This window comes from Bos taurus, chromosome 13, assembly GCF_002263795.3.
Source record: "Bos taurus isolate L1 Dominette 01449 registration number 42190680 breed Hereford chromosome 13, ARS-UCD2.0, whole genome shotgun sequence".
Classification (NCBI taxonomy): Eukaryota; Metazoa; Chordata; class Mammalia; order Artiodactyla; family Bovidae; genus Bos; species Bos taurus.
The window spans coordinates 1,570,436-1,593,580 of NC_037340.1; the positions used below are offsets into that span (position 1 = coordinate 1,570,436).

General features: G+C 39.2%; 1 protein-coding gene across 2 annotated transcripts in view; it reads left to right on the forward strand.

The window, feature by feature from the left end:
- Positions 1–23,145, forward strand: part of PLCB1 (phospholipase C beta 1) — an 861,266-nt gene that overhangs the window by 637,546 nt on the left and 200,575 nt on the right. For both annotated transcript variants that reach the window (XM_059892402.1, NM_174817.1), the window contains 1 exon segment: positions 9,506–9,652. In XM_059892402.1, the coding sequence (XP_059748385.1) occupies positions 9,506–9,652 (147 nt within the window).

Genomic DNA, 23,145 nt, shown 5'->3' on the forward strand with positions numbered 1-23,145 from the left:
TATTGTACACAATGCAGATGAAGGACCACCCAAACTTCAAATGACAAACTGAAAATCACTTTACAAAAAAATAAGTAAAAATAACACCCATTTTTTCTATTTTAAAAAGTCCCAATGAGGCAGAGCAGGGAAAGACCCAGGACCTGGCGCCCCAGTAGCCCTGATCCTAGCAAGGCTGTCTCACCCTGGCTTCTAAAGCTTAATTTAAGCATCCCAGATCTTCATCTTTTGTACTCCTGCTATATGATCTTTGTTCCTACTAATAAAAGGGATGAAATAGAAAACTAGGAAGAAATTCAATTTTTTAACAAATGTTTTACCTCTACATGTTTTAAGTTTTAAAATATTGTTGGAAACTACCCACTGAAATAACTTTGGCCCTAAGTGACATTGACATTGACTTTGGTTTGCTTACAAAAATTGAAACCAGTCTGAAAGAATATAGGCATCCCACTGTAAATGAATTTCAAAGGAAGGCTTCAAAGGTAGTAACCGAAGAGTACTCATCAATCAGAATGATTGAAATGATCACTTTGGTAGGTGATGATTATTTGAAGATATAAACTTTTGCCTCTATTAGGAATTGGTCACACAAATATAACAGTGTAAGGAATGTTGTGTCACATTTCTTATTTCTAATGCAAGAGAAACTATCTTAGCACTTTTTCCTTTGGTAATTATTGATATTAATCAAGGTGCATGTTAGAGTAGATTTTTAAGCAGTTTGTAGTGCAGATAATTGTTCCTATTTAAGATTCCCATTTAAATAGCTCCACTCATTCAAATCCAATAACCAGATTTCTTCTTTTCATTTATTTATTAATTCCTGGAAAATATAAAAGACAATGTAACTCTAATGTTTCCAGAATTAGGGAATGTACTCATCAGTTATTTTGAGAAATTTATTGGATATAAAAAATTTACACTGTGAGTAAACAGTTTTTCCATTTACAGGTGATGTATCTCTTACCATTCAAGGATAGTTCAGTTCAGTTTAGTTCAGTCGCTCAGTTGTGTCCGACTATTTGAGACCCTATGAATTGCAGCACTCCAGGCCTCCCTGTCCATCACCAACTCCTGGAGTTTACTCAAACTCATGTCCATCGAGTCGGTGATGCCATCCAGCCATCTCATCCTCTGTCGTCCCCTTCTCCTCCTGCCCCCAATCCCTCCCAGCATCAGAGTCTTTCCCAATGAGTCAACTCTTCGTATGAGGTGGCCAAAGTACTGGAGTTTCAGCTTTAGCATCAGTCCTTTCAATGAACTCCCAGGACTGATCTCCTTTAGGATGGACTGGTTGGATCTCCTTGCAGTCCAACGGACTCTCAAGAGTCTTCTGCAACACCACAATTCAAAAGCATCGATTGTTCGGTGTTCAGCTTTCTTCACAGTCCAACTTTCACATCCATACATGACCACTGGAAAAACCATAGCCTTGACTAGATGGACCTTTTTTGGCAAAGTAATATCTCTGCTTTTGAATATGCCACCTAGGTTGGTCATAACTTTCCTTCCAAGGAGTAAGCGTCTTTTAAGTTCATGGCTGCAATCACCATGTGCAGTGATTTTGGAGCCCAAAGAAATAAAGTCTGACACTGTTTCCACTGTTTCCCCATCTATTTCCCATGAAGTGATGGGACCAGACGCCATGATCTGCAAACAGTGAGAGTTTTAGTTCTTTTCCAATCTGGATTCCTTTTATTTCTTTTTCTTCTCTGATTCCTGTAGCTAAAACTTCCAAAACTATGTTGAATAGTAGTGGTGAGAGTGGGCACCCTTGTCTTGTTCCTGACTTTAGGGAAAAGGCTTTGTTTTTCACCACTGAGGATAATGTTGCTGTGGGTTTATCATATATGGCTTTTATTATGTTGTGGTATGTTCCTTCTATTCCTGTTTTCTGGAGGGTTTTTTTTTTTTTTTTTATCATAAATGGATGTTGAATTTTGTCAAAGGCTTTCTGTGCATATACTGAGATAATCATATGGTTTTAAGTCTTTCAATTTGTTAATGTGTTGTATCACATTGATTTACAAATATTGAAGAATCCTTACATCCTTGGGATGAGGCCCACTTGGTCATGATGTATGATCTTTTTAATATGTTGTTGGATTCTGTTTGCTAGAATTTTGTTAAGGATTTTTGCATATACCCATCAGTGATATTGGCTTGTAGTTTTCTTTTTTTGTGGCATCTTTGTCTGGTTTTGGTATAAGGGTGATGGTGGCCTCATAGAATGAGTTTGGCAGTTTACCTTCCTCTGCAATTTTCTGGAACAGTTTGAATAAGATAGGTTTTGGCTTTTCTCTAAATTTTTGGTAGAATTCACCTGTGAAGCCATCAGATCCTGGGCTTTTGTTTGTTGGAAGATTTTTGATTACAGTTTCAATTTCTGTGCTTGTGATGATTTAGATGATTTAGCTTTGTTAAGATTTTCTATTTCTTCCTGGTTCAGTTTTATAAGGTTTTACTTTTCTAAGAATTTGCCCATTTCTTCCAAGTTGTCCATTTTACTGGCATATAGTTGCTGACAGTAGTCTCTTATGATCCTTTGTATTTCTGTGTTGTCTGTTGTGATTTCTCCATTTTCATTTCGAATTTTGTTGATTTGATTCTTCTTCCTTTTTTTCTTGATGAATCTGGCTAATGATTTCTCTATTTTTTTAATCTTCCTCAAGAACCAGCTTTCAGTTTTGTTGATTTTTGCTATCATCTCCTTTGTTTCTTTTTCAATTATTTATGCCCTAATTTTTATGATTTATTTCCTTCTACTAACCCTGGGGTTCTTAATTTCTTCTTTTTCTACTTGCTTTAGGTGTAAAGTCAGGTTATTTATTTGATTTTTCTCTTGTTTCTTGAGGTAAGCTTGTACTGTTATGAACCTTCCCCTTAACACTGCTTTTACTGAATCTCATAGGTTTTGGGTTGTTGTGTTTTCATTTTCATTCATTTCTATGCATATTTTGATTTCTTTTTTTATTACTTCTGTGATTTGTTGGTTATTCAGAAGTGTGTTATTTAGCCTCCATATGTTTGTATTTTTAATAGATTTTTTTCTTGTAATTGACATCTATTTTTCCTGCATTGTGATCAGAAAAGATGCTTGAAATGATTTCAATATTTTTGAATTTACCAAGGCTAGATTTATGGCCCAGGATATGATCTATCCTGCAGAATGTTCCATGTGCACTTGAGAAAAATGAGAAATTCATTGTTTTGGGGTGAAATGTCCTATAGATATCAATTAGGTCTAACTGGTCCATTGCATCATTTAAAGTTTATGTTTCCTTGCTAATTTTCTGTTTAGTTGATCTATCCATAAGAGTTAAAGTGAAAGTGAAGTCGCTCAGTCATGTCCAACTCTTTGCGACTCCATGGACTGTGGCCTACCAGGCTCCTCCGTCCAAGGAATTTTCCAGGCAAGGGTACTGGAGTGGGTAGCCATTTCCTTCTCCAGGGGGTCTTCATGACCCAGAGATTGAACCCAGGTCTCTTACATTGCAGGCAGACGCTTTACCATCTGAGCCACCAGGGAAGCTGGTTTATCCATAGGTGTGAGTGGGGTGTTAAAATCTCCCACTATTTTTGTGTTACTGTGAATTTCCCCTTTCATACTTCTTAGCATTTGCCTTACATATTTGCATTGCTTCTAAGTTGGGTGCATATATATTTGTAATGGTTATATCTTCTTCTTGGATTGAGCCTTTGATCATTATGTAGTGTCCTTCTTTGTCTCTTTTCACACCCTTTATTTCAAAGTCTATATTATCTGATATGAGTATTGCCACTCCTGCTTTCTTTTGATTTCCATTTGCATGAAATATTTTTTTCCAGCCCTTCAGTTTCAGTCTGTGTGTGTCCCTTGTTTTGAGGTGGGTCTCTTTTAGACAGCATATATAGAGGTCTTGCTTTTGTATCCATTCAGCCAGTCTTTGTCATTTGGTTGGGGCATTCAACCCATTTACATTTAAGGTAATTATTGATAAGTATGATCCCGTTGCCATTTACTTTGTTGTTTTCGACTCGAGTTTATAAACCCTTTTCTGTGTTTCCTGTCTACAGAAGATCTTTGGCTTTTGTTGAACAGCTGGTTTGGTGGTTCTGAATTCTCTCAGCTTTTGCTTGTCTGTAAAGCTTTTGATTTCTCCTTCATATTTAAATGAGATCCTTGCTGGGTATAGTAATCAGGGTTGTAGGTTTTTCTCTTTCATCACTTTAAGTATGTCCTGCCATTCCCTTCTGGCCTGAAGAGTTTCTATTGAAAGATCAGCTGTTATATTTATGGAGATCCCCATGTGTATTATTTGTTGCTTTTCCCTTACTGCTTTTAATATTTGCTCTTTGTGTATGATCTTCATTAATTTGATTAATATGTGTCTTGGGGTGTTTTGCCTTGGGTTTATCCTGATTGGGACTCTCTGGGTTTCTTAGACTTGGGTGGCTATTTCCTTCCCCATTTTAGGGAAGTTTTCATTATTATCTCCTTGAGTATTTTCTCTTGGCCTTTCTTTTTGTCTTCTTCTGGGACTCCTATGATTCAAATGTTGGGGCATTTAACATTGTCTCAGAGGTCTCTGAGATTGTCCTCATTTCTTTTAATCTTTTTTCCTTTTTTTTCTTCTCTGCTTCACTTACTTCCACCATTCTATCTTCCACCTCACTTACCCTATCTTCTGCCTCAGTTATTCTACTGTTGGTTCCCTCCAGAGTGATTTTGGTCTCAGTTATTGCATTATTCATTATTGATTAACGCTTTTTTATTTCTTCTAAGTCCTTGTTAAACATCTTCTCAATCCTTGTCTCTAGTCTATTTATCTGCAATTCCATTTTGTTTTCAAGATTTTGAATCATCTTTACTATCATTATTCTGAATTCTTTTTCAGGTAGACTCCCTATCTCCTCCTCTTTTGTTTGGTTTGGTGGGCATTTATGTTTCTTTACCTGTTGAATATTTCTCTTCCTTTTCATTTTGTTTAGATTGCTATGTTTGGGGTGGTGTTTCTGTATGCTGGAAGTTTGTGGTTCCTCTTTATTGTGGAGTTTGCTCCCTGTGGGTGGGGTTGGACTAGTGGCTTGTCAAGGTTTCCTGGTTAGGGAAGCCTGCATCTGTGTTCTGGTGGGTGGAGCTGGATATCTTCTCTCTGGAATGCAATGAAGTGTCCAGTAGTGAGTTTTGAAGTGTCCATGGGTTTGGTGTGACTTTGGACAGCCTGTATTTTAATGCACAGGCCTATGTTCCTACGTTGCTGGAGAATTAGCATGGTATGTCTTGCTCTGGAACTTGTTGGCTTTTGGGTGGAGCTTGGTTTCAGTATAGGTATGGAGGCTTTTGGATGAACTCTTCTTCTTTTTTTTTTAATTTTATTTTATTTTTAAACTTTACATAATTATATTAGCTTTGCCAAATATCAAAATGAATCCATCACAGGTATACATGATTAATGTTCCCTAGAGTCAGGAGTTTTCTGGTGTTCTCAAGTTTTGGAATTAAGCCTCCTACCTCTGGTTTTCAGTCTTATTCTTACAGTAGCCTCGAGACTTCTCCATCCAAACAACACAGATGTTAAAACATCTAGGTTAATGGAGAAAAGATTCTCCACAGTGAGGGACACCCAGAGAGGTTCGCAGAGTTACATGGAGAAGACAAGAGGGAGGAGGGAGATAGAGGAGGCCAAGAGGAGAAGAGGGTGAATCAAAAGGGGAGAGAGCAATCTAGCCAGTAATCAATTCCCTATTTGTTCTCCACAGTCTGGAACACTCAGAGAGGTTCACGGAGTTACATAGAGAAGAGAAGAGGGAGGAAGGAGATAGCAGTGACCAGGAGGAGAGAAGGGGGAGTCAAAAGGAGAGAGACAGATCTAGCCAGTAATAGGTTCCCTAAGTGTTCTCCATAGCCCGGAACACCCAGAGAGATTCACAGAGTTGAGAAGAGAAGGGGGAGGAAGGAAATATAGGTGACCTGGGGAGAAAAGGGAGAGTCAAAAGGGGAGAGAGCAATCAAGCCAGTAATCACACCCCTAAGTAAAAATGTGTACTGAGGATTAGATTCTTAAAGGTACAAAATTGATAACAAATGCCAAAAAGCAAAGATTAAAAATCTAGAGTAGAGGTTAGACTCTCAAAAATACAATAATAAAAAAACAAAAGAAAATTGCAAAAATTATGAAATATATATATATATGAATTTGCTTTAAAAACAGTCTTTTTTTAAACAAAGTAATAGGTTATCAAAATGAAAATTAAAGGAGTAATAACTTAAAAATTAAAAAATGATAATATTAAAAATGTATCTAGGAATTTCTCTGGAGCTGTTGAGGGCAATGTGGGATCAGTTCAGTTTCAGATAGTTCCTTGTTCCAGCTTATACTTCTTCTCAAGGTCTATAGGCCCCTTCCAATGTAGTCAATGCTAATTATAGGGTTTTAATCTGTTGCACTTGTCACTTCCAGAGCAGTTCCCTCTTCTTTGTTTATTTTGGCTTCCTCTGTTTGCAAGTATCTTCAGTGTCTAATTTCCACCCTGACACGAGGGGGCAAAGGTGGTCACTTATTTAGGCTCACTTGTTCAGTTGTGCTGTGGGGAGGGAGGAGCACTGCAAACAAATATACTGGTGTGTGTGGGGAGTGCTCGCAGTGCCTGGGCCACACTGGGTTTCCGTTGCTCACGGCATATGTGCTTCCCCAGTCTACACTGCTCAGGCTCCAGATTGCTCTGCAGGGAGCTCTCTAAAGTGCGCCCTGGGTTGCATGCACTTCCCAGGTCTAATCTGCTCAGGTTCAGATTTTCAGGTACTCCACAAAGGCACAGACTCGGTTGGGCCTGCGATTTGTCCCTTTCCCAGGTCCGAGCAGCTCAGGCGACCAGGTGCTTGGTGAGCGCCGTCTTCCCAGCTGGGCGGGGCATTTTATCACCTCCCCTGTCCCAGCCTCTTGGTTTCCTGGGTGCGCCACGAGAGTGCCATCTCAGGTGTGCCTTGTGTCTCCTCTGAGGAACTTATCTCTGACTGCGACCCTCCTGGTGGATGTCAACTGTCCAAAATCCCAGGAAGATGTGGTTAGCAACTGGGAGCCTGCTCACAGTTTGGTGAAGGATGCCATCTCTGGGGCCGAGATTGCCCCTTGCCTTCTGCCTCTGGCTGTTGCCTGCCTGCCTCTCTGCCTCCTGCAGGGGCTGGGCCCGTCTTTGCTGGCTAGCTCTCCTCTAGTGATCTCTCAGTCCTTTGTTCTATGAATGGGCCAGGCTGCTCAAATCAAAAAGATTTGAGCTTTTTGCGGGAAAATTCTCTCTTTTTTTTTTCTCTCTCTGGCTATCGCACAGTTTGGGTTGCTATCTCATGTTAGCTCCCTCAGATTGCCCTCAGGGCATTCAGGCCCAGTCCTTACCCTAAGCGTGCAGCCTGCGCCTCACTGTTCAGCCCCCGCTCGCTGGTGGTGAACATGAGTGTCTGGGCTACTTCTCCTCTGGGAGTTGTGGTTAGACACATAGTCTGTGGGTTTTTTTTTTCCCCCTCCCAGTTATGATGCCCTCTGAGATTCCAAAACTCCCCAGAGACCTGCCAGTGAGAGGGTTTCCTGGTGTTTGGAAACTTCTCCTTCAGGTCTCCTTCCCCAGGACAGGTCTCCATCCCTAATTCTTTTGTCTCTTTTTTTATCTTTTGTATTTTGTCCTACCTCCTTTTGAAAAGAATGAGCTGCCTTTCTGCGTGCCTGATGTCCTCTGCCAGCATTCAGAAGTTGTTTTGTGGAAGTTTCTCAGCATTCAAATGATCTTTTGACGAACTTCTGGGGGAGAAAGTGGCCTCCCCATCCTATTCCTCTGCCATCTTAGGACCACCCCCCTGCTATCATGTTTTTACCTCTGAGTTTGACATCGGGATGAAGAGAAGGCAAACCATTGGTGAAAGAGTAAATTGCTAGAACTTTTAACAGAAAGCAAATTATTACGTATACTAAAAGTCTGAAAAATATGCAGTCTTTGAACCAGCAATTCTATTGCAGAGGACTCATTCTGAGGAAAAAGTTTATACAAAGATTCAGCTACCAGAGTATTCAATACAATATTATTTATACTAGTGAAAAATGAGAACTCCAAAGATAATGGAATATTAGTTAGTCATGTTATAGCTCTATATATTTTATAATACAGAGGTTTAAGCCTCTGCCTGCAATGCAGGAGACCTGGGTTCGATCCCTGGGTCGGGAAGTTCCCCTGGAGAAGGAAATGGCAACCCACTCCAGTATTCTTGCCTGGGAAATCCCATGGATGGAGGAGCCTGGTGGCCTACAGTCCACAGGGTCGCAAAGAGTCGGACATGACTGAGCAACTTCACTTTCAAAATATAAATATTAATATTATATGATGATGTTCATAATATATTTTTCAGTATATATATATATGACTGCATCTTCATAAAAGAACTATACATACACATGCATACATACATTTCTTCCTCTGGAAGTGTATATACTAAGATTTTAATAGTAATTCTCTCTGGATGAAGAGTTAGGCATGTTCAGAAAAATTTCAGTTTTCTTCCCTCTCTGCTCTTGTCATTTCCTATTTTTTCTTCCATAAACATATACTACTTTTATATTAATAGAAAACTTTTTCAACAAGGAAAAAGAAATACTATCCTCTAATATTTACCAGAAAGATCTTCACTATTCACAAATGACCTGGTGCTTGTGTTTGTTTTGTTTCTTTGGTTGGTTGGTTGGGTTTTGAGGCTTTGATTGTTAATATTGAAGAAACAAGCTCTGATGATGAGCCAAAACCGTGAGGATGGCTCTCTCCATGTATTATATAAAAATTACTTTAGTAATGATAAAGAATTATCTCAATATTTAGTATTAGTCACCTCAGAAATATTACAACAAAAGAAAAATTCTAAATAGAATCTGAGTAAGCTAAAGTGTGAGTCATATTTCTTTCATTTGAAGAAAAGTCATTCTAAATAAGAAATGTTAAGGACCTTCATTTTTATGAACATTCAGATTTTTATTCCTCAGTTATGGTCATATTTATTTCCTTTTTCAGAGGAAAAAGATTATTATTTGAAAACATTTTCACTTTATTTTAAATAATAAAACCATGTGTGAATAAGTCTTTTGATCATAAAAGTAACATGTTTTTATGAGAGAACATTGGGAAATGTACCCTTAACTTTACTACCCAGAGATAAGCACTAAAAACATTTTGGTGTCCATGCATAGGATTGTAACCATTCTTATATTTTAAAAGCAGTTGATCCATGTTTAGGTATTTAAATTCTCCGAAAGTCTGTGAGACTCTTGTAATTACATTTTCTCTATTATTTCTGGCATTCGGGGATAAGAATAGTAAAGCAGCATGACCCTAGACTACTGTTTATCCATATCAAATTGCAGTTGTGGCTAATGTTTTCCATCTTGGATGCTACCAGAGTTTTCTGCAAAAAAATAATAATATGATATCAGAAACCCATAAAAATATTACATTCACATTCCTCTTAACTCTTCATTTCCTCTAGGACAGATATCAGTGGATGGATTTATGCGCTATCTGAGTGGAGAAGAAAATGGAGTCGTTTCACCTGAGAAACTGGATTTGAATGAAGATATGTCTCAGCCCCTTTCTCACTATTTCATTAATTCCTCACACAACACCTACCTCACAGGTATGAATTTATAGTTCTTTGACAATTATTGTAGCCAGTGTCACTGAATGTCACCAACCTCTGCTTTCTGTTGTTCAGAAGTACAGGTGGATTTCCTTTCACTTCCTGTGAAAAATCCTTTGAGAACTGGGGGTTCCATGACTAGAGGCTCTTCCCAAAAGTAACAATATCATTTATTCACATGTCCTTCTTGCCTGGAGATCGCCATGGACAGAGGAGCCTGGCAGGCTACAGTCCATGAGGTCGCAGAATTAGACACGACTGAGCAACTAATACTGTAACACACTTCCTACATTTTCAACTCATCTGAAATGTATCCATGTCTGATATCTTCAGACCAATGGAATTTTTATGTAACTGAATTCATTCTTCAATGGACTTCAATCCATTTATTATCCTGTCTAGTTCTCTGGACTGTTTTCATCTACAGAAAATTTCCAAAACCTTAAATAACTTTGGCTTTAAGGTAAATTAATAATTTTTCTCAAAATGGACAGGGCTTTATTATTGCTGTTGTTTAGTTGCTAAGTTGTGTCTGACTTTTGTAATCTCATAGACTTTATCACACCAGGCCCTTCTGTCCACAGAATTTCTCAGGCAAGAATACTGGAGTGGGTTAGTGCGTTACCATTTCCTTCCCCAGGGGATCTTCCCCACCCAGGATCAAACCCGCATCTCCTGCTTGGCAGGCAGATTGTTCACCACTGAGCCACCAGGGAAGGTACAGGGTTTTAGACATAAACAAATTTCTTGTGGGCAACAACTTATACTTTGTTGTAAATATTATAATGCTGCTGCTACTGCTGCTAAGTCGCTTCAGTTGTGTCCGACTCTGTGCGACCCCATAGACGGCGGCCCACCAGGCTCCCCCGTCCCTGGGATTCTCCAGGCAAGAACACTGGAGTGGGTTGCCATTTCCTTCTCCAATGCATGAAAGGGAAAAGTGAAAGTGAAGTTGCTCTGTCGTGTCCGACTCTTTGCGACCCCATGGTCTGCAGCCTACCAGGCTCCTCCATCCATGGGATTTTCCAGGCAAGAGTACTAGAGTGGGGTGCCATTGCCTTCTTCAAAATATTATAATAAAGGAGGAAAAAAGCAACACTATGTTTCCTAACTTGGCCCTAAATTGAGGAATATCAATTGAGTAGATTGACAATCTAGTCTTTAGTAGATTTTTAAATAGAAAAAATATTAAAACATATATATATATAATCTCCATATAGTTTAGAATTAAAAGTTCAATAAATACCAATTTCTATAAGCTAAAAATGTTTTTATAATCAAAATATATTTCTTACAGAATACTCTCTGATTACTAGCTTTGGAAAGACTGTAAAAAAAGACCTACTGGTTAAAAAAAAAAAAAAGACTTTTAAAAACCTTACATGCTCTTTCTTCACACAATCCATTATCCAAATGAATATAAGATAATCAGACCTTAAGACCCATAATGCAAACAAAGTAAAGTCTGGGGTCTCATTTGGTATCTGTAAATAGTAGCTGCTCACCATGCCTTAGGGGTGGTTCTGGTGCGTTTATAGCTTATTGTCTGGGGGCATGTGGTTTGTGTAGCAAGACAGACCAGCAATGCCATGCACATAATGGCAGTGAGATCCAGGCACTTAATATGTGTGGGGTTTTCACAGGGCTCAGCCATCTGACAAATAAGCAGTTCTTTCTTCTAAATTCCTTAAAGGAATTCATTCCTCTAGACACAAATGTATGTTGTGCTGGCATCAAATCCAGGGTTGGCCTGGTAGCCCATACTTGGTGAAAATAGCTTAGAGTAGAAATGCCTCTTAGACAGTTATGTGGCCGCCGGAAAGCTGGAATGGGCGCTCTCAGGATGGTTCCATATGATCCTAGACCATCTAGTCAGAATCATATACTGAGTTCTACCATCAACTGAACTGCAACGGCATGATTTTCTTGAAAATTGGATGGCTCTCAGACTATTTGTGTGGCCTGTTTTGTTTCAACCACATTGCCTACTAAGAGAGATTCATGGTATAAAACTAATTAGATTCATGTTTGGCTCATCATAAACCCATTCTGGTCATCTCTTCTCGTATCACATAAAAACTCATGGGCATAAAAGAGCCACCATTTAATTTTGGTCCATATTCTATAGGTCAAGAACTCAGACAAGGCACAGAGCAGACGGTTTGTTCCTGTTCTCTGTCGTCTTGGGCTCCAGCTGGGAAGCCAACGCCTGGGGTGATGCAAACACCTTGGTTGTGGGAATCATCTGGAAGCTTCTCCACAAGCATGTCTGGCTCTTGGGCTAGCGACACAATAGCTGGGCTTAGTTAGGACTGCTGACCTAATTGCCTATAAGGCCTCCCTGTGTGGCTTGGACTTCCTCAGGTTAGGTGGGCATCTTACATGGCAGCTTATAGCTGCCAAAGCAAGTGTCCCAAAGAACACGGAGGAAACTTAATTGTCTTTGTGCACTTAGCCTCTGAAGTTCCGTACTGTCACTGCTTTATTTGTCAAAAAACTCACAACCCTGCCCAGTTTCAAGGTAGGGGACACAGACCACAGCCCTCAGTGGGAGGAGTGTTGGAATATTTTTAGTCCTTTTAAAATTACTACAGGTTTCATAGCTTCAAGAAGGGAGTCTCCACTTAGCCCACTTTCTTGGATTCCGTTTCCTAGGCTTATTACAAAAGTTTTGCAGCTCCCACTCAAATTGTTCAGACTTTGTAAAGGACTTTTTTCCCTCTCAGAGATCCTTAATCTTATTTGGTGTCATTGATGTATATGGCACTCTGGTGAAGCCTATGAACCCTTCTAAGGATGTTAAATGCATAAAATAATGTATGTAAAATTAAAGAGGAAATAAATCCCATTGAAATATTTTTATCAAATATTAAAAAACAAATTTTTGATACAGTTGTGTACATTTTACTAACACAATTTAAATCATATGTATTTTATTAACACAATTTTTAAGAATCATAAATAATGCGTGTGATACTTGTAACAGTTGAAATATGATATGAAAATGTCTGTGATCTCTAGTAGTTACAAAGTCATAGTATCACTAATACTACAGTGATTTGTGACCTGCATTCATAACTGAAGAGAATGTTAAACCGCACATGGTGGTTTGAGTTGAAGATGTAATCATTTTTCTCATCTAAGTTTGAGGAGGTCTATGGAAACTCAAGAATCAGCCTGCAAAGCAGGAGACCGCAGTTGAATTCCTGGGCTGGGAAGATCCACTGAAGAAGGCGTAGGCTACCCACTTCAGTATTCTTGGGCTTCCCTGGTGGCTCAGACAGTAAAGAATCCGCCTGCACTGTGGGAGACCTGGGTTCCATCCCTGGGTTGGGAAGATCCCCTGGAGAAGGGAAAGGATCCACCCACTCCAGTATTCTGGCCTAGAGAATTCCATGGATTCTATAGTCCATGGGGTCACAAAGAGTCGGATAGGACTGACCGACTTTCACTTTCACTTTCATGGAAGCTCAAGTTAAGAGTCTAGATCTTTGACTTAATAGGATACTAAGAAATGTAACTGTGAAGACTTTGACACATGATTGAATCTTGCATTCATCATATACTTAGGACCACAAAACTCATAAAAATGTATGTTCGGGTGAATTCTAGATGTTGTTTCATCTAGAAGTCACAATATGCAGTAATTTTACAAATAGCCTCTTTTAAGTCCAAAAATGAATATATTTACATCCATTAGTATCTATATTATTTGCCATAAAATAAAAGAGGCAATGGTACCAAAACAATTGAGTTGCAAGATTGACTGGGTGTGTCAATTAATGTGTATCATTATGGACCTCAAGTTTTCAGAGTTTATGTAGATTCACTCAACCACAGCCTCTATTCTCCTTTTGATGTCAGATTGTCTCAGCTGTGGTCAGTGGGAACATTTTTTAGGTTGGCTGCTCTCTCTTCTTCACATGACTCATTAATCTTTGAAGATGTCCTTATTTTCTGGCACATAGAGATCTTGCAGACTCACCTTGTTCCTTCCTGCACCATGCATGGAATCAGACTTTACCCTCAATGAGTCCTTGTTGCTTTTAGTGTGTGAAAAATATGTGTATGGGTAACAGCAATTTGAACCCTGTGCTATGGAATGTTTCTGGACCATTTCAGTGAACAAAGCAAGAAAAGATACTTTTTGTTTTCTTGTGAACGCACAAGAGTTCACTTAACTATTTCTATTCCTTCCAATTTAAATTCTTGATTCTATAGCTGTGCTTCCTTTATCAGTCTTGATTCCTTCCAAATTATGCATAATCACTCATTTGCTTGACTGGCAACACAATAATAACTGTAAGAAACTTGTTCAATATCAATGCAAGCAATAAAACTACAAAATACTGTTAACTTTTTCTTAGCAGCTCTGTTTTTTTAACTGCTTTTTACTAAGTATTTTTAATCCAATTAATTTCTTAAGTTGCCCTCCCTCTGATTAACTTGTTTAAGCACATATGAGGTAAAGAACTTGGCTTCTTTGTGTAAGTTGGGTTTGGGATGTTAGCATATTAATGGCCAATAGTTTTCAGAAAGTGGGTCTTTCAGCTACTAAAAAAGTGAAGGGTCCACTCTATTTTTCATTGAAGAAAGAACTCCAATAGCTAGCTCCAAATTTCTAAACAGTGATTTCATATCACCACCATCTGATATACATGATTTCTGACCAAGTATACCAATTCTCCCCAATTTTTAAATTTCTTGTAGTATTAGAATTCACATATTTTTAAATATTCAATTTTTAAAACTGTTACTATGTTAGATCATGTTCTGATCTTTAAGGTTGTTTTTAAACTAATCTTCATTTTTCAGAGCCATATATTGTCAAACTAAAGTTTGCATTATGTAAATTTCCATGCTTAAAACATTATTTTGTCCCAATACCAGTCAAAATTTCTTATTTTCCTTCTGCAGAATTAAGGAGAATTCTATATTACTAATTTTAAAAACGACATATAAATTCTAATATAAGATCTTGAGATTATGACTGAAATCCTCTTTTGAGGTAAAATTTGGTTTTACTTTGTATGATATTCATATGATATTATTAGTGTCCTTGTTTTAAATATAGATAAACCTCATGTACAACTCATTTTTCAGAGATCTTTGGGTAAATATGAACATCTGTAATACAGAAATTCAAACTTCCAAAAGCCAATCATGAATATTATAAAATTTTAATAACACCATAGAATCCAGTTAAATGTTAAAATCAGTATCTAGAAAATGAATTAGATTTTATACTTTACAAGCAGTTCCAGAAGAAGTAGAAACATTTTCTATAGAAACATTATTTCATACAAGGTGTATTTGGTGGAAAAAGAAAAGTTTTTCTATTCACGTGAGCCTTTAAAATGCTAGGCACAAAGAAAGGTTGGCACTTACTGCAGTATGTTTCAAATACAGGAAAAAAGACTTACAGAGACACTCTCACTAAGGTTAAGATCAATCCTCTCCCCACCCCCCCCCCCCCGCCCGCCAAGTCATGACCACACTACTTATTTCCTTGGAACATTTTAAGAACTTATCTCCTTGGAGTATTTCCTGAGAAATGCCAGTCTAAATTCAAAGGAGAATTTCAATATTTCAAATGTTTTCTTTTGAGCATTCTAAGGAAGTGTAAAAATTAATAAACAGTATAAAAACCAATCCATTTAGCAATGCATTATTGATTATTATGTCTATTTCCCTGCTCATTATTGCCCCTTTGTTGACTATCAAGACACCCAGAAGGAAAAATAAAATTGGATCACTGGGAGAAATATACTCACAAAATAAGTAGATTTTTAATTACAATGGTCATTTTCTAGGGTTTTGGATAGACTTGGCAGTATCAAGTAGTGACTATGATTTAAATTATTGTTTTCCTTTGAGAAATCTACCCTTATGACTCAAAACAAGATTGTTTCAGGACTGAACTGGAGAAGGCAATGGCAACCCACTCCAGAACTCTTGCCTGGAAAATCCCATGGACAGAGGAGGCTGGTAGGCTGCAGTCCATGGGGTCGCTAAGAGTTGGACACGACTGAGTGACTTCACTTTCACTTTTAACTTTCATGCATTGGAGAAGGAAATGGCAACCCACTCCAGTGTTCTTGCCTGGAGAATCCCGGGGACGGGGGAGCCTGGTGGGCTGCCGTCTATGGGGTTGCACAGAGTCGAACATGACTGAAGTGACTTAGCAGCAGCAGCAGGACTGAACAGTGTCCATTCATTTCAACCTAAAATTTTTTAGCTCTAAGTAAATCTTTCCATACTCCAAACAGTATGGGAGGTGTTGTTCAGTTGCTAAGTAATACCTGACTTTTTGAGACCCCATGGGCTGCAGCACCTGAGACTTCCTTGTCCTTCACTATCACCCTGAGTTTGCTCAAACTCATCTCCATTGAGTCGGTGATGCCCTCCAACCATCTCATCCTGTCGCCCCCCTTCTCCTCCTGGCCTCAATCTTTCCCAGCATCAGAGTCCTTTTCAGTGAGTCAGCTCTTTGCTCGGTTGTCCAAAGTATTGGAGCTTCAGCTTTAGCATCAGTCCTTTCAATGAATATTCAGGGTTGATTTCCTTTAGGATTGACTGGTTGGATCTCCTTGCTGTCCAAGGGACTCTTGAGTCTTCACCAGTGCTGCAATTCAAAAGCATCAGTTTTTTGGTGCTCAACCTTCTTTATGGTCCAGCTCTCACATCCATACAGGACTACTGGAAGAACCATAGCTTTGACTATATGGACCTTTGTCAGCAACATGATGTCTCTGCTTTTTAATACACTGTCTATGTTTATCATAACTTTACTTCCAAGGAGCAAACATCTTTTCATTTCATGGCTACAGTCAGTGTCCACAGTGATTGTGAAGCCCAAGAAAATAAAATCTGTCACTGTTTCCACTTTACCCCCATCTATTTGCCGTAAAGTGATGGGGCCAGATGCCATGACCTTAATTTTTGGAATGTTGAATTTCAAGCCAGCTTTTTCACTGGCCTCTTTCACCCTCATCAGAGGCTTTTTAGTTCTTTTTCACTTTCTACCATTAGAGTGGTATCATCTGCATATCTGAGGTTATTGATATTTCTCCCAGTAATCTTGATTCCAGCTTGTGGGAGATAATGGCTCCATATACTCAGGAAAAGCAAAGTGATGTTATCTCTGAATAATTCACATTTTTTATTCAGCTTAGGAAATAAAGCAGTACATTGGAGGTTTTAGCTATCAGTCTAATGAATTAAACCATCTGATTATTCAACTCCTAAGATGTATGTTCTTGACTGCAGAAAAGCTCTAAAAATATACCTATACCCTTTAAAATAGTTTCACTCTTGTCAGAATCAGTCATTCCAACCTTGGTTGGTTGTCAGTCACTACCAACCCTGGCTTACTGTCACTCCCTCTCTTCATCTCTTTGACTCATTTAGTCCTTGGCATATGCAACTTTTCATCATCTATTTTTTGTTTAAAGAGCACATATGTCAATTGAAAAAATGCACAAGATGGAAGTTGTGAATTAAGTTTTATTGGGGGCAAAATCAGGACGATAGCCTGGGAAACAACATTTCAGATAGCTCTGAGAAAGTGCTCCAAAGAGAGAGGGAAGATAGTATTTATGATTTTAGTGAAGATGGGTATGTGTGGTCAGAGGCTATGGAGGCTTTGACAGAGGCTTGCTGCTAGTCACAAGGAGCTGGTGTCACTGTTAGACATTTTAGTGCTTTTCTAGGGATGAGAAGATGCAACAATTGGGCTCATAAGATCTTCTCTGGGAGATATATAAGTATCTGAAGACCAGTTCTGCCAGTTTTTTCCCAGAGCATAGAGCCGTCTCCACCCTGAACTCCTTTCAGTGTGTATGAAGGTCTACAGGGACTAGTGACCTAATTCTTGTAGAGGCAGATGGTAAGTGCCAATTTTTAGTTAGCACACAGGCCAATGAAAGTTGGGTGGTAGAATGTAAAGAGTTGAGCTTAGCAAATAATAAACAGACCAAGTTTAATTTTGTGTTTAAGTAAATGAACTCTTCTAAACTTTAACTTCTTCATTTAGAAAATGAAAGGAAGTTGAAACAGCCAGTATGTTTTGGGTGATGTGTGCCAAGTCGCTTCAGTCATGTCTGACTTTTCATGACCTGATGGACCGAGGGTCACCTGTCCACCCCATGGGATTCTCCAGCCAACATTACTGGAGTGGGTTGCCATGCCCTCCTCCAGGGGATCTTCCCAATCCAAGGATGGAACCCATGTCTCTTCTGTTTCCTACACTGGCGGATGGGTTCTTTACCACTGGTGCCACCTGGTTATGTAAAAGGAAACTATTACTCCGTGGTTTAAACATTAAGAAATTTATTACCTCATACAACAAGAAATCCAGAAGCAGAGTGATTGAGGGTCGATTAAATCCGGAATTGTTGGTGTCGTAAGAGACCCAGATGCTTTCCATATTTTCGCTCCTCTTACAGTTTCAAGACAGCTGTGCACCCGGGGCATCGCCTCCTAAGAAATAAGCTCCACGTGTGGCCCAGGGACATCTCTGTCTTGTGGCCCTTTGTGTGAGTGAGGTTCCCCACTCCCCACCCAGTAGACTTTCCTTTATTCCCTACTGGATGTAGAGCAGAGTTACACCATATAGCAATGACCTACAAATAGCATTAGCAGGGGCCACAGAACGACTATGACTGGCTGAGAAGAATTAAGATTTACCCCAGACCTGGGAAGGAGACCCTAAAGCTTATTAGAATCTAAACAGATTATTCTGTTGCCAAGGAAAGAGAGGAAGAAATGACAACCAGAAGTGTGATAGTGGGGTGAGGGTTTAAATTCCCTGACACATAAGAATGTTCCCCTAAAAAAAAAAAATGTTCTCCTTTCTTTATACAATACTTACCTCCCTGCCTAAATGGTAAGGATAAGGAAGATGTCTTGTGTCATTTTTGCATCCTAAGCCACCAGTATTTGCCTCCCACAGAGAATGTTTGAAAATGTGCATAGACCCTAGTGGTGAGGCTCCTATAATCAATAAGGAATATGCTTAAAGTTGTTTTCCCACTTGCCTAAGCCATCCCATGGCAATTGGGTCTATTTCAAAAGAGCTTCATGGTGATAAACCATAATGGAAAAGAGTGTAAAAAAGTATATACACACACATTGTGTGTGTTTGTGTATAACTGAATCACTTGGCTGCACCATTAACATGGCGTGGTAAATCAACTATACTTCAATTTAAGTATAAGTTGGCAGATAGAAAATACGGAAGAGAGAGATCAGATCAAACCAATAGTCCTAGAGATGGTCAGGATGAACAACACATCCTCTGTATTTTGAATAGTTTTCTCAAGTGTAGCTGTTGGTTTCACAGAATTTCAAGCAAGGAGAAACGGTCCCATCTCCATTTTTTGAAGGGGACAGTGTTTACTGAAGAAAGCCACTGAATTAACAAATGCATCACATTCTATAACCTTCTTTCCCTGAGGTTGAAGAGAAGACAATAAATAATAGTAAATATAAATATAGGCAATCAATCATCATAGTCCACAAGATGAGAAATTTCTCAGAAGACTGTGTTAATGGAGGAATTGTTATTTTCAGTTTTTGGTCTCTTCCATCTATGGATGCTTTGGATAATCTGAGACAAAGCTCAAGCGAATGGAACCAGCTGCCCGAAATGAATGCAGTCAAGTGAAAAGGTGCAGAGCTATGACTCCGGGTGGTATTATGAATTAATCTGAGATAGAGTTTCAGTTCCAAAGTTCAATCATGGGCTTGGAATGTACTCCAAAATATGTTCACAGCCAGGCAGAGATGATGTCAGATACTAGTTTCAGAAACAACAAGGGTTGAATGACTCATGACATATCATTAATCCTAACCCACAGCAATCCCCTGGCCCCAGAAGGTCAATTTATCAGATCTAATAAAATGAAAATATAATGAGTGGATGGAATATAATAATGAGGAGTTAGAAATTTTAGAGAACAATAAACCAGCTTTGAGGCTTTAAGCAGAAATGGAGTAGGGGAGAATATCAGTAATAATTCATATATTTGGAAAAAAGCTCCATAAATGAAGGAAAACACGGAGAACCAAATATGCATTCCAAGCAATAAGGCAATTATGGATAAATGCATGGTTTTTAATGCTTCCTTTGAGAGGTTTCCATTTCAAATACAAATTGTTCATTTTGAGAATGAACCAAATTACCTTAGAGAAATTTTGGGAGTCTTAGATATTGAACAGTAAACACCACACAGACACACACACTCACACACAAACAAACACATATACACTCTCCCCCTTCCCTTTCTTTGTTTTGATTTGTTTTTCTTCTCAGAATCTTTCTGTCTCACAAACTCAACTCCATGCCTTACCATGTCTTTCAAAATATTAACTGATCAACATTCAAAATGTATATCAAATCCCTTCTATTTGAATGATAAAAAAAATATATGTGTAGAAAGCAAATCCAAAAAAAAAAAAAAACTGTTTTGGGAACATTTTGAATCTTTTATGACAAACACTCTGCTGTGGGTTAAGTAAGATATACCTTCAGTGTGAAACCTTGCAACTCAGGATGGAATTTGAGCCCACAGTCTTTTAACTGAGATCACACACCTGGTCTCAAGACTTAATGAAGTTCTGGTTCTTGATGTCTCATTGTAGAAAGAATTCAGTGAGAGACAGTGATAGGTAAGAAGTGGACTTATTTAGAGAGAATTACACTCCACAGACAGTGTAGACCATCTCAGAAGGCAAGAGCAACCCTAAAATGTAGTGTGGTTAATTTTTATGGGCTGGATAATTTCATGGGCTAATGAGTGGTAAGATTATTCCAACTATTTGGGATAAAGGGCAGAGATTTCCAGAAATTGGGCCACTGCCCAATTTTTTGATGGTCAACCTTGGATTATATCATGCAAAATGCCAGGCTGGATGAAGCACAAGCTGGAATCAAGATTGTGGAGAAAAATATCAACAACCTCAAATATGCAGATGACAACATGCCTATGGCAGAAAGGGAAAAGGAACTAAAGAGCCTCTTAATGAAAGTGAAAGAAGAGAGTGAAAAAGCTGGCTTAAAAATCAACATTCAAATAAAAGAAGATGATGGATCTGGTCCCATAACTTCATGGCAAATAGATGGGGGAACAATGGAAACAGTGAGAGACTTTATTTTCTTTGGCTCCAAAATTACTGTGGATGGTTACTGCAGCCATAAAATGAAAAGACACTTGCTCCTTGCAAGAAAAGCTATGGCAAACCTAGAGACATGGATTTCCCTGGTGGTCCAATGGTTAAGAACTGGCCTGCCAATGCAGGGGAAATGGGTTCGATCCTTGGTCCAGGAAGATCCCACATGCTATGGAGCAACTAAGCCCCACCACTGAACTCATTCTCTAGAACCTGTGCTCTGCAACCAGACAACCAATGAGAAGGCTGTGCACCACAACTAGAGCATAGCCTCCCCCCAACAACTAAAGAATGCCAGCACACAACATCGAAGACCCGTGCAGCCAAAAATAAATAAATAAAATTAAAAAAAAAAAACCACAGACATAAGTTTGCTGACAAAGGTCTGTATAGTTCAAGCTATGGTTTTTCTAGTAGTCATGTAAGGATGTAAGAGTTGGACCATAAAGAAGGCTGAATGCCGAAGAATTGATGCTTGCAAACTATGGTGTTGGAGAAGACTCTTGAGAGTCCCTTGGACTTCAGGGAGATCCTAAAGAAAATCAATCTTGGATATTCATTGGAAGGACTGATGCTGAAACTCCAATAGTTTGGCCACCTGATATAAGGAGCTGACTCATTGAAAAAGACCCTGATGCTGGGAAAGATTGAAGACAGGATGAGAAGGTGACCACAGAGGACAAGATGGTTGGGTGGCATCACCAACTCAAGGGACATGAGTTTGAGCAAATTCCGGGAGATGGTGAAGGACAGAGAAACCTGGTGTGCTGCAGTCCATGAGGTCACAAACAGTCAGACATGACTGACTGAACAACTACTTGGAGCTGTCATGGTGCCTGTGGGTGTGTCATTTAACTTGCTGATGTGTTACAATGAGTATATTCTGAGGTTTGAGGTATAGTGGAAGTGGACTTGTCTACCATTTTGGACGTGAACTGGTTCTAATCAGTTTATGTCATGTCCTTGGGCTATGTCATTCTTCTAAAGCTTGTTTGCTACCGACAACTTCCTTACCGAAGTTCAGATCAGTCACTCAGTCCTGTCCGACTCTTTGCGACCCCATGAATCGCAGCACGCCAGGCCTCCCTGTCCAACACCAACTCCTGGAGTTTACTGAGACTCACGTCCATCAAGTCAGTGATGCCATCCAGCCATCTCATCCTCTGTTGTCCCCTTGTCCTCCTGCCCCCAATCCCTCCCAGCATCAGAGTCTTTTCCAATGAGTCAACTCTTTGCATGAGGTGGCCAAAGTACTGGACTTTCAGCTTTAGCATCATTCCTTCCAAAGAACACCCAGGACTGATCTCCTTCACAATGGACTGGTTGGATCTCCTTGCAGTCCAAGGGACTCTCAAGAGTCTTCTCCAACACCACACAGTTCAAAAGCATCAATTCTTCTGCGCTCGGCTTTCTTTATAGTCCAATTCTCACATCCACACATGGCCACTGGAGAAACCATAGCCTTGATTAGATGGACCTTTCTAGGTAAAGTAATGTCTCTGCTTTTTAATATGCTGTCTAGGTTGGTCATAACTTTCCTTCCAAGGAGTAAGCATCTTTTAATTTCATGGCTGCAGTCACCATCTGCAGTGATTTTGGAGCCCAGAAAAATAAAGTCTGACACTGTTTCCACTGCTTCCCCATCTATTTCCCATGAAGTGATGGGACCGGATGCCATGATCTTCGTTTTCTGAATGTTGAGCTTTAAGCCAACTTTTTCACTCTCCACTTTCACTTTCATCAAGAGGCTTTTTAGTTCCTCTTCACTTTCTGCCATAAGGGTGGTGTCATCTGCATATCTAAGGTTATTGATATTTCTCCCTTCAATCTTGATTCCAGCTTGTGCTTCTTCCAGTCCAGCGTTTCTCATGATGTACTCTGCATATAAGTTAATAAGCAGGGTGACAATATACAGCCTTGACGTACTCCTTTTCCTATTTGGAACCAGTCTGTTGTTCCATGTCCAGTTCTAACTGTTGCTTCCTGACCTGCATACAGATTTCTCAAGAGGCAGATCAGGTGGTCTGGTATTCCCATCTCTTGAAGAATTTTCCACAGTTTATTGTGATCCACACAGTCAAAGGCTTTGGCATAGTCAATAAAGCAGAAATAGATGTTTTTCTGGAACTCTCTTGCTTTTTCCATGATCCAGCGGATGTTGGCAATTTGATCTCTGGTTCCTCTGCCTTTTCTAAAACCAGCTTGAACATCAGGAAGTTCACGGTTCACATATTGCTGAAGCCTGGCTTGGAGAATTTTGAGCATTACTTTACTAGTGTGTGAGATGAGTGCAATTGTGCGGTAGTTTGAGCACTCTT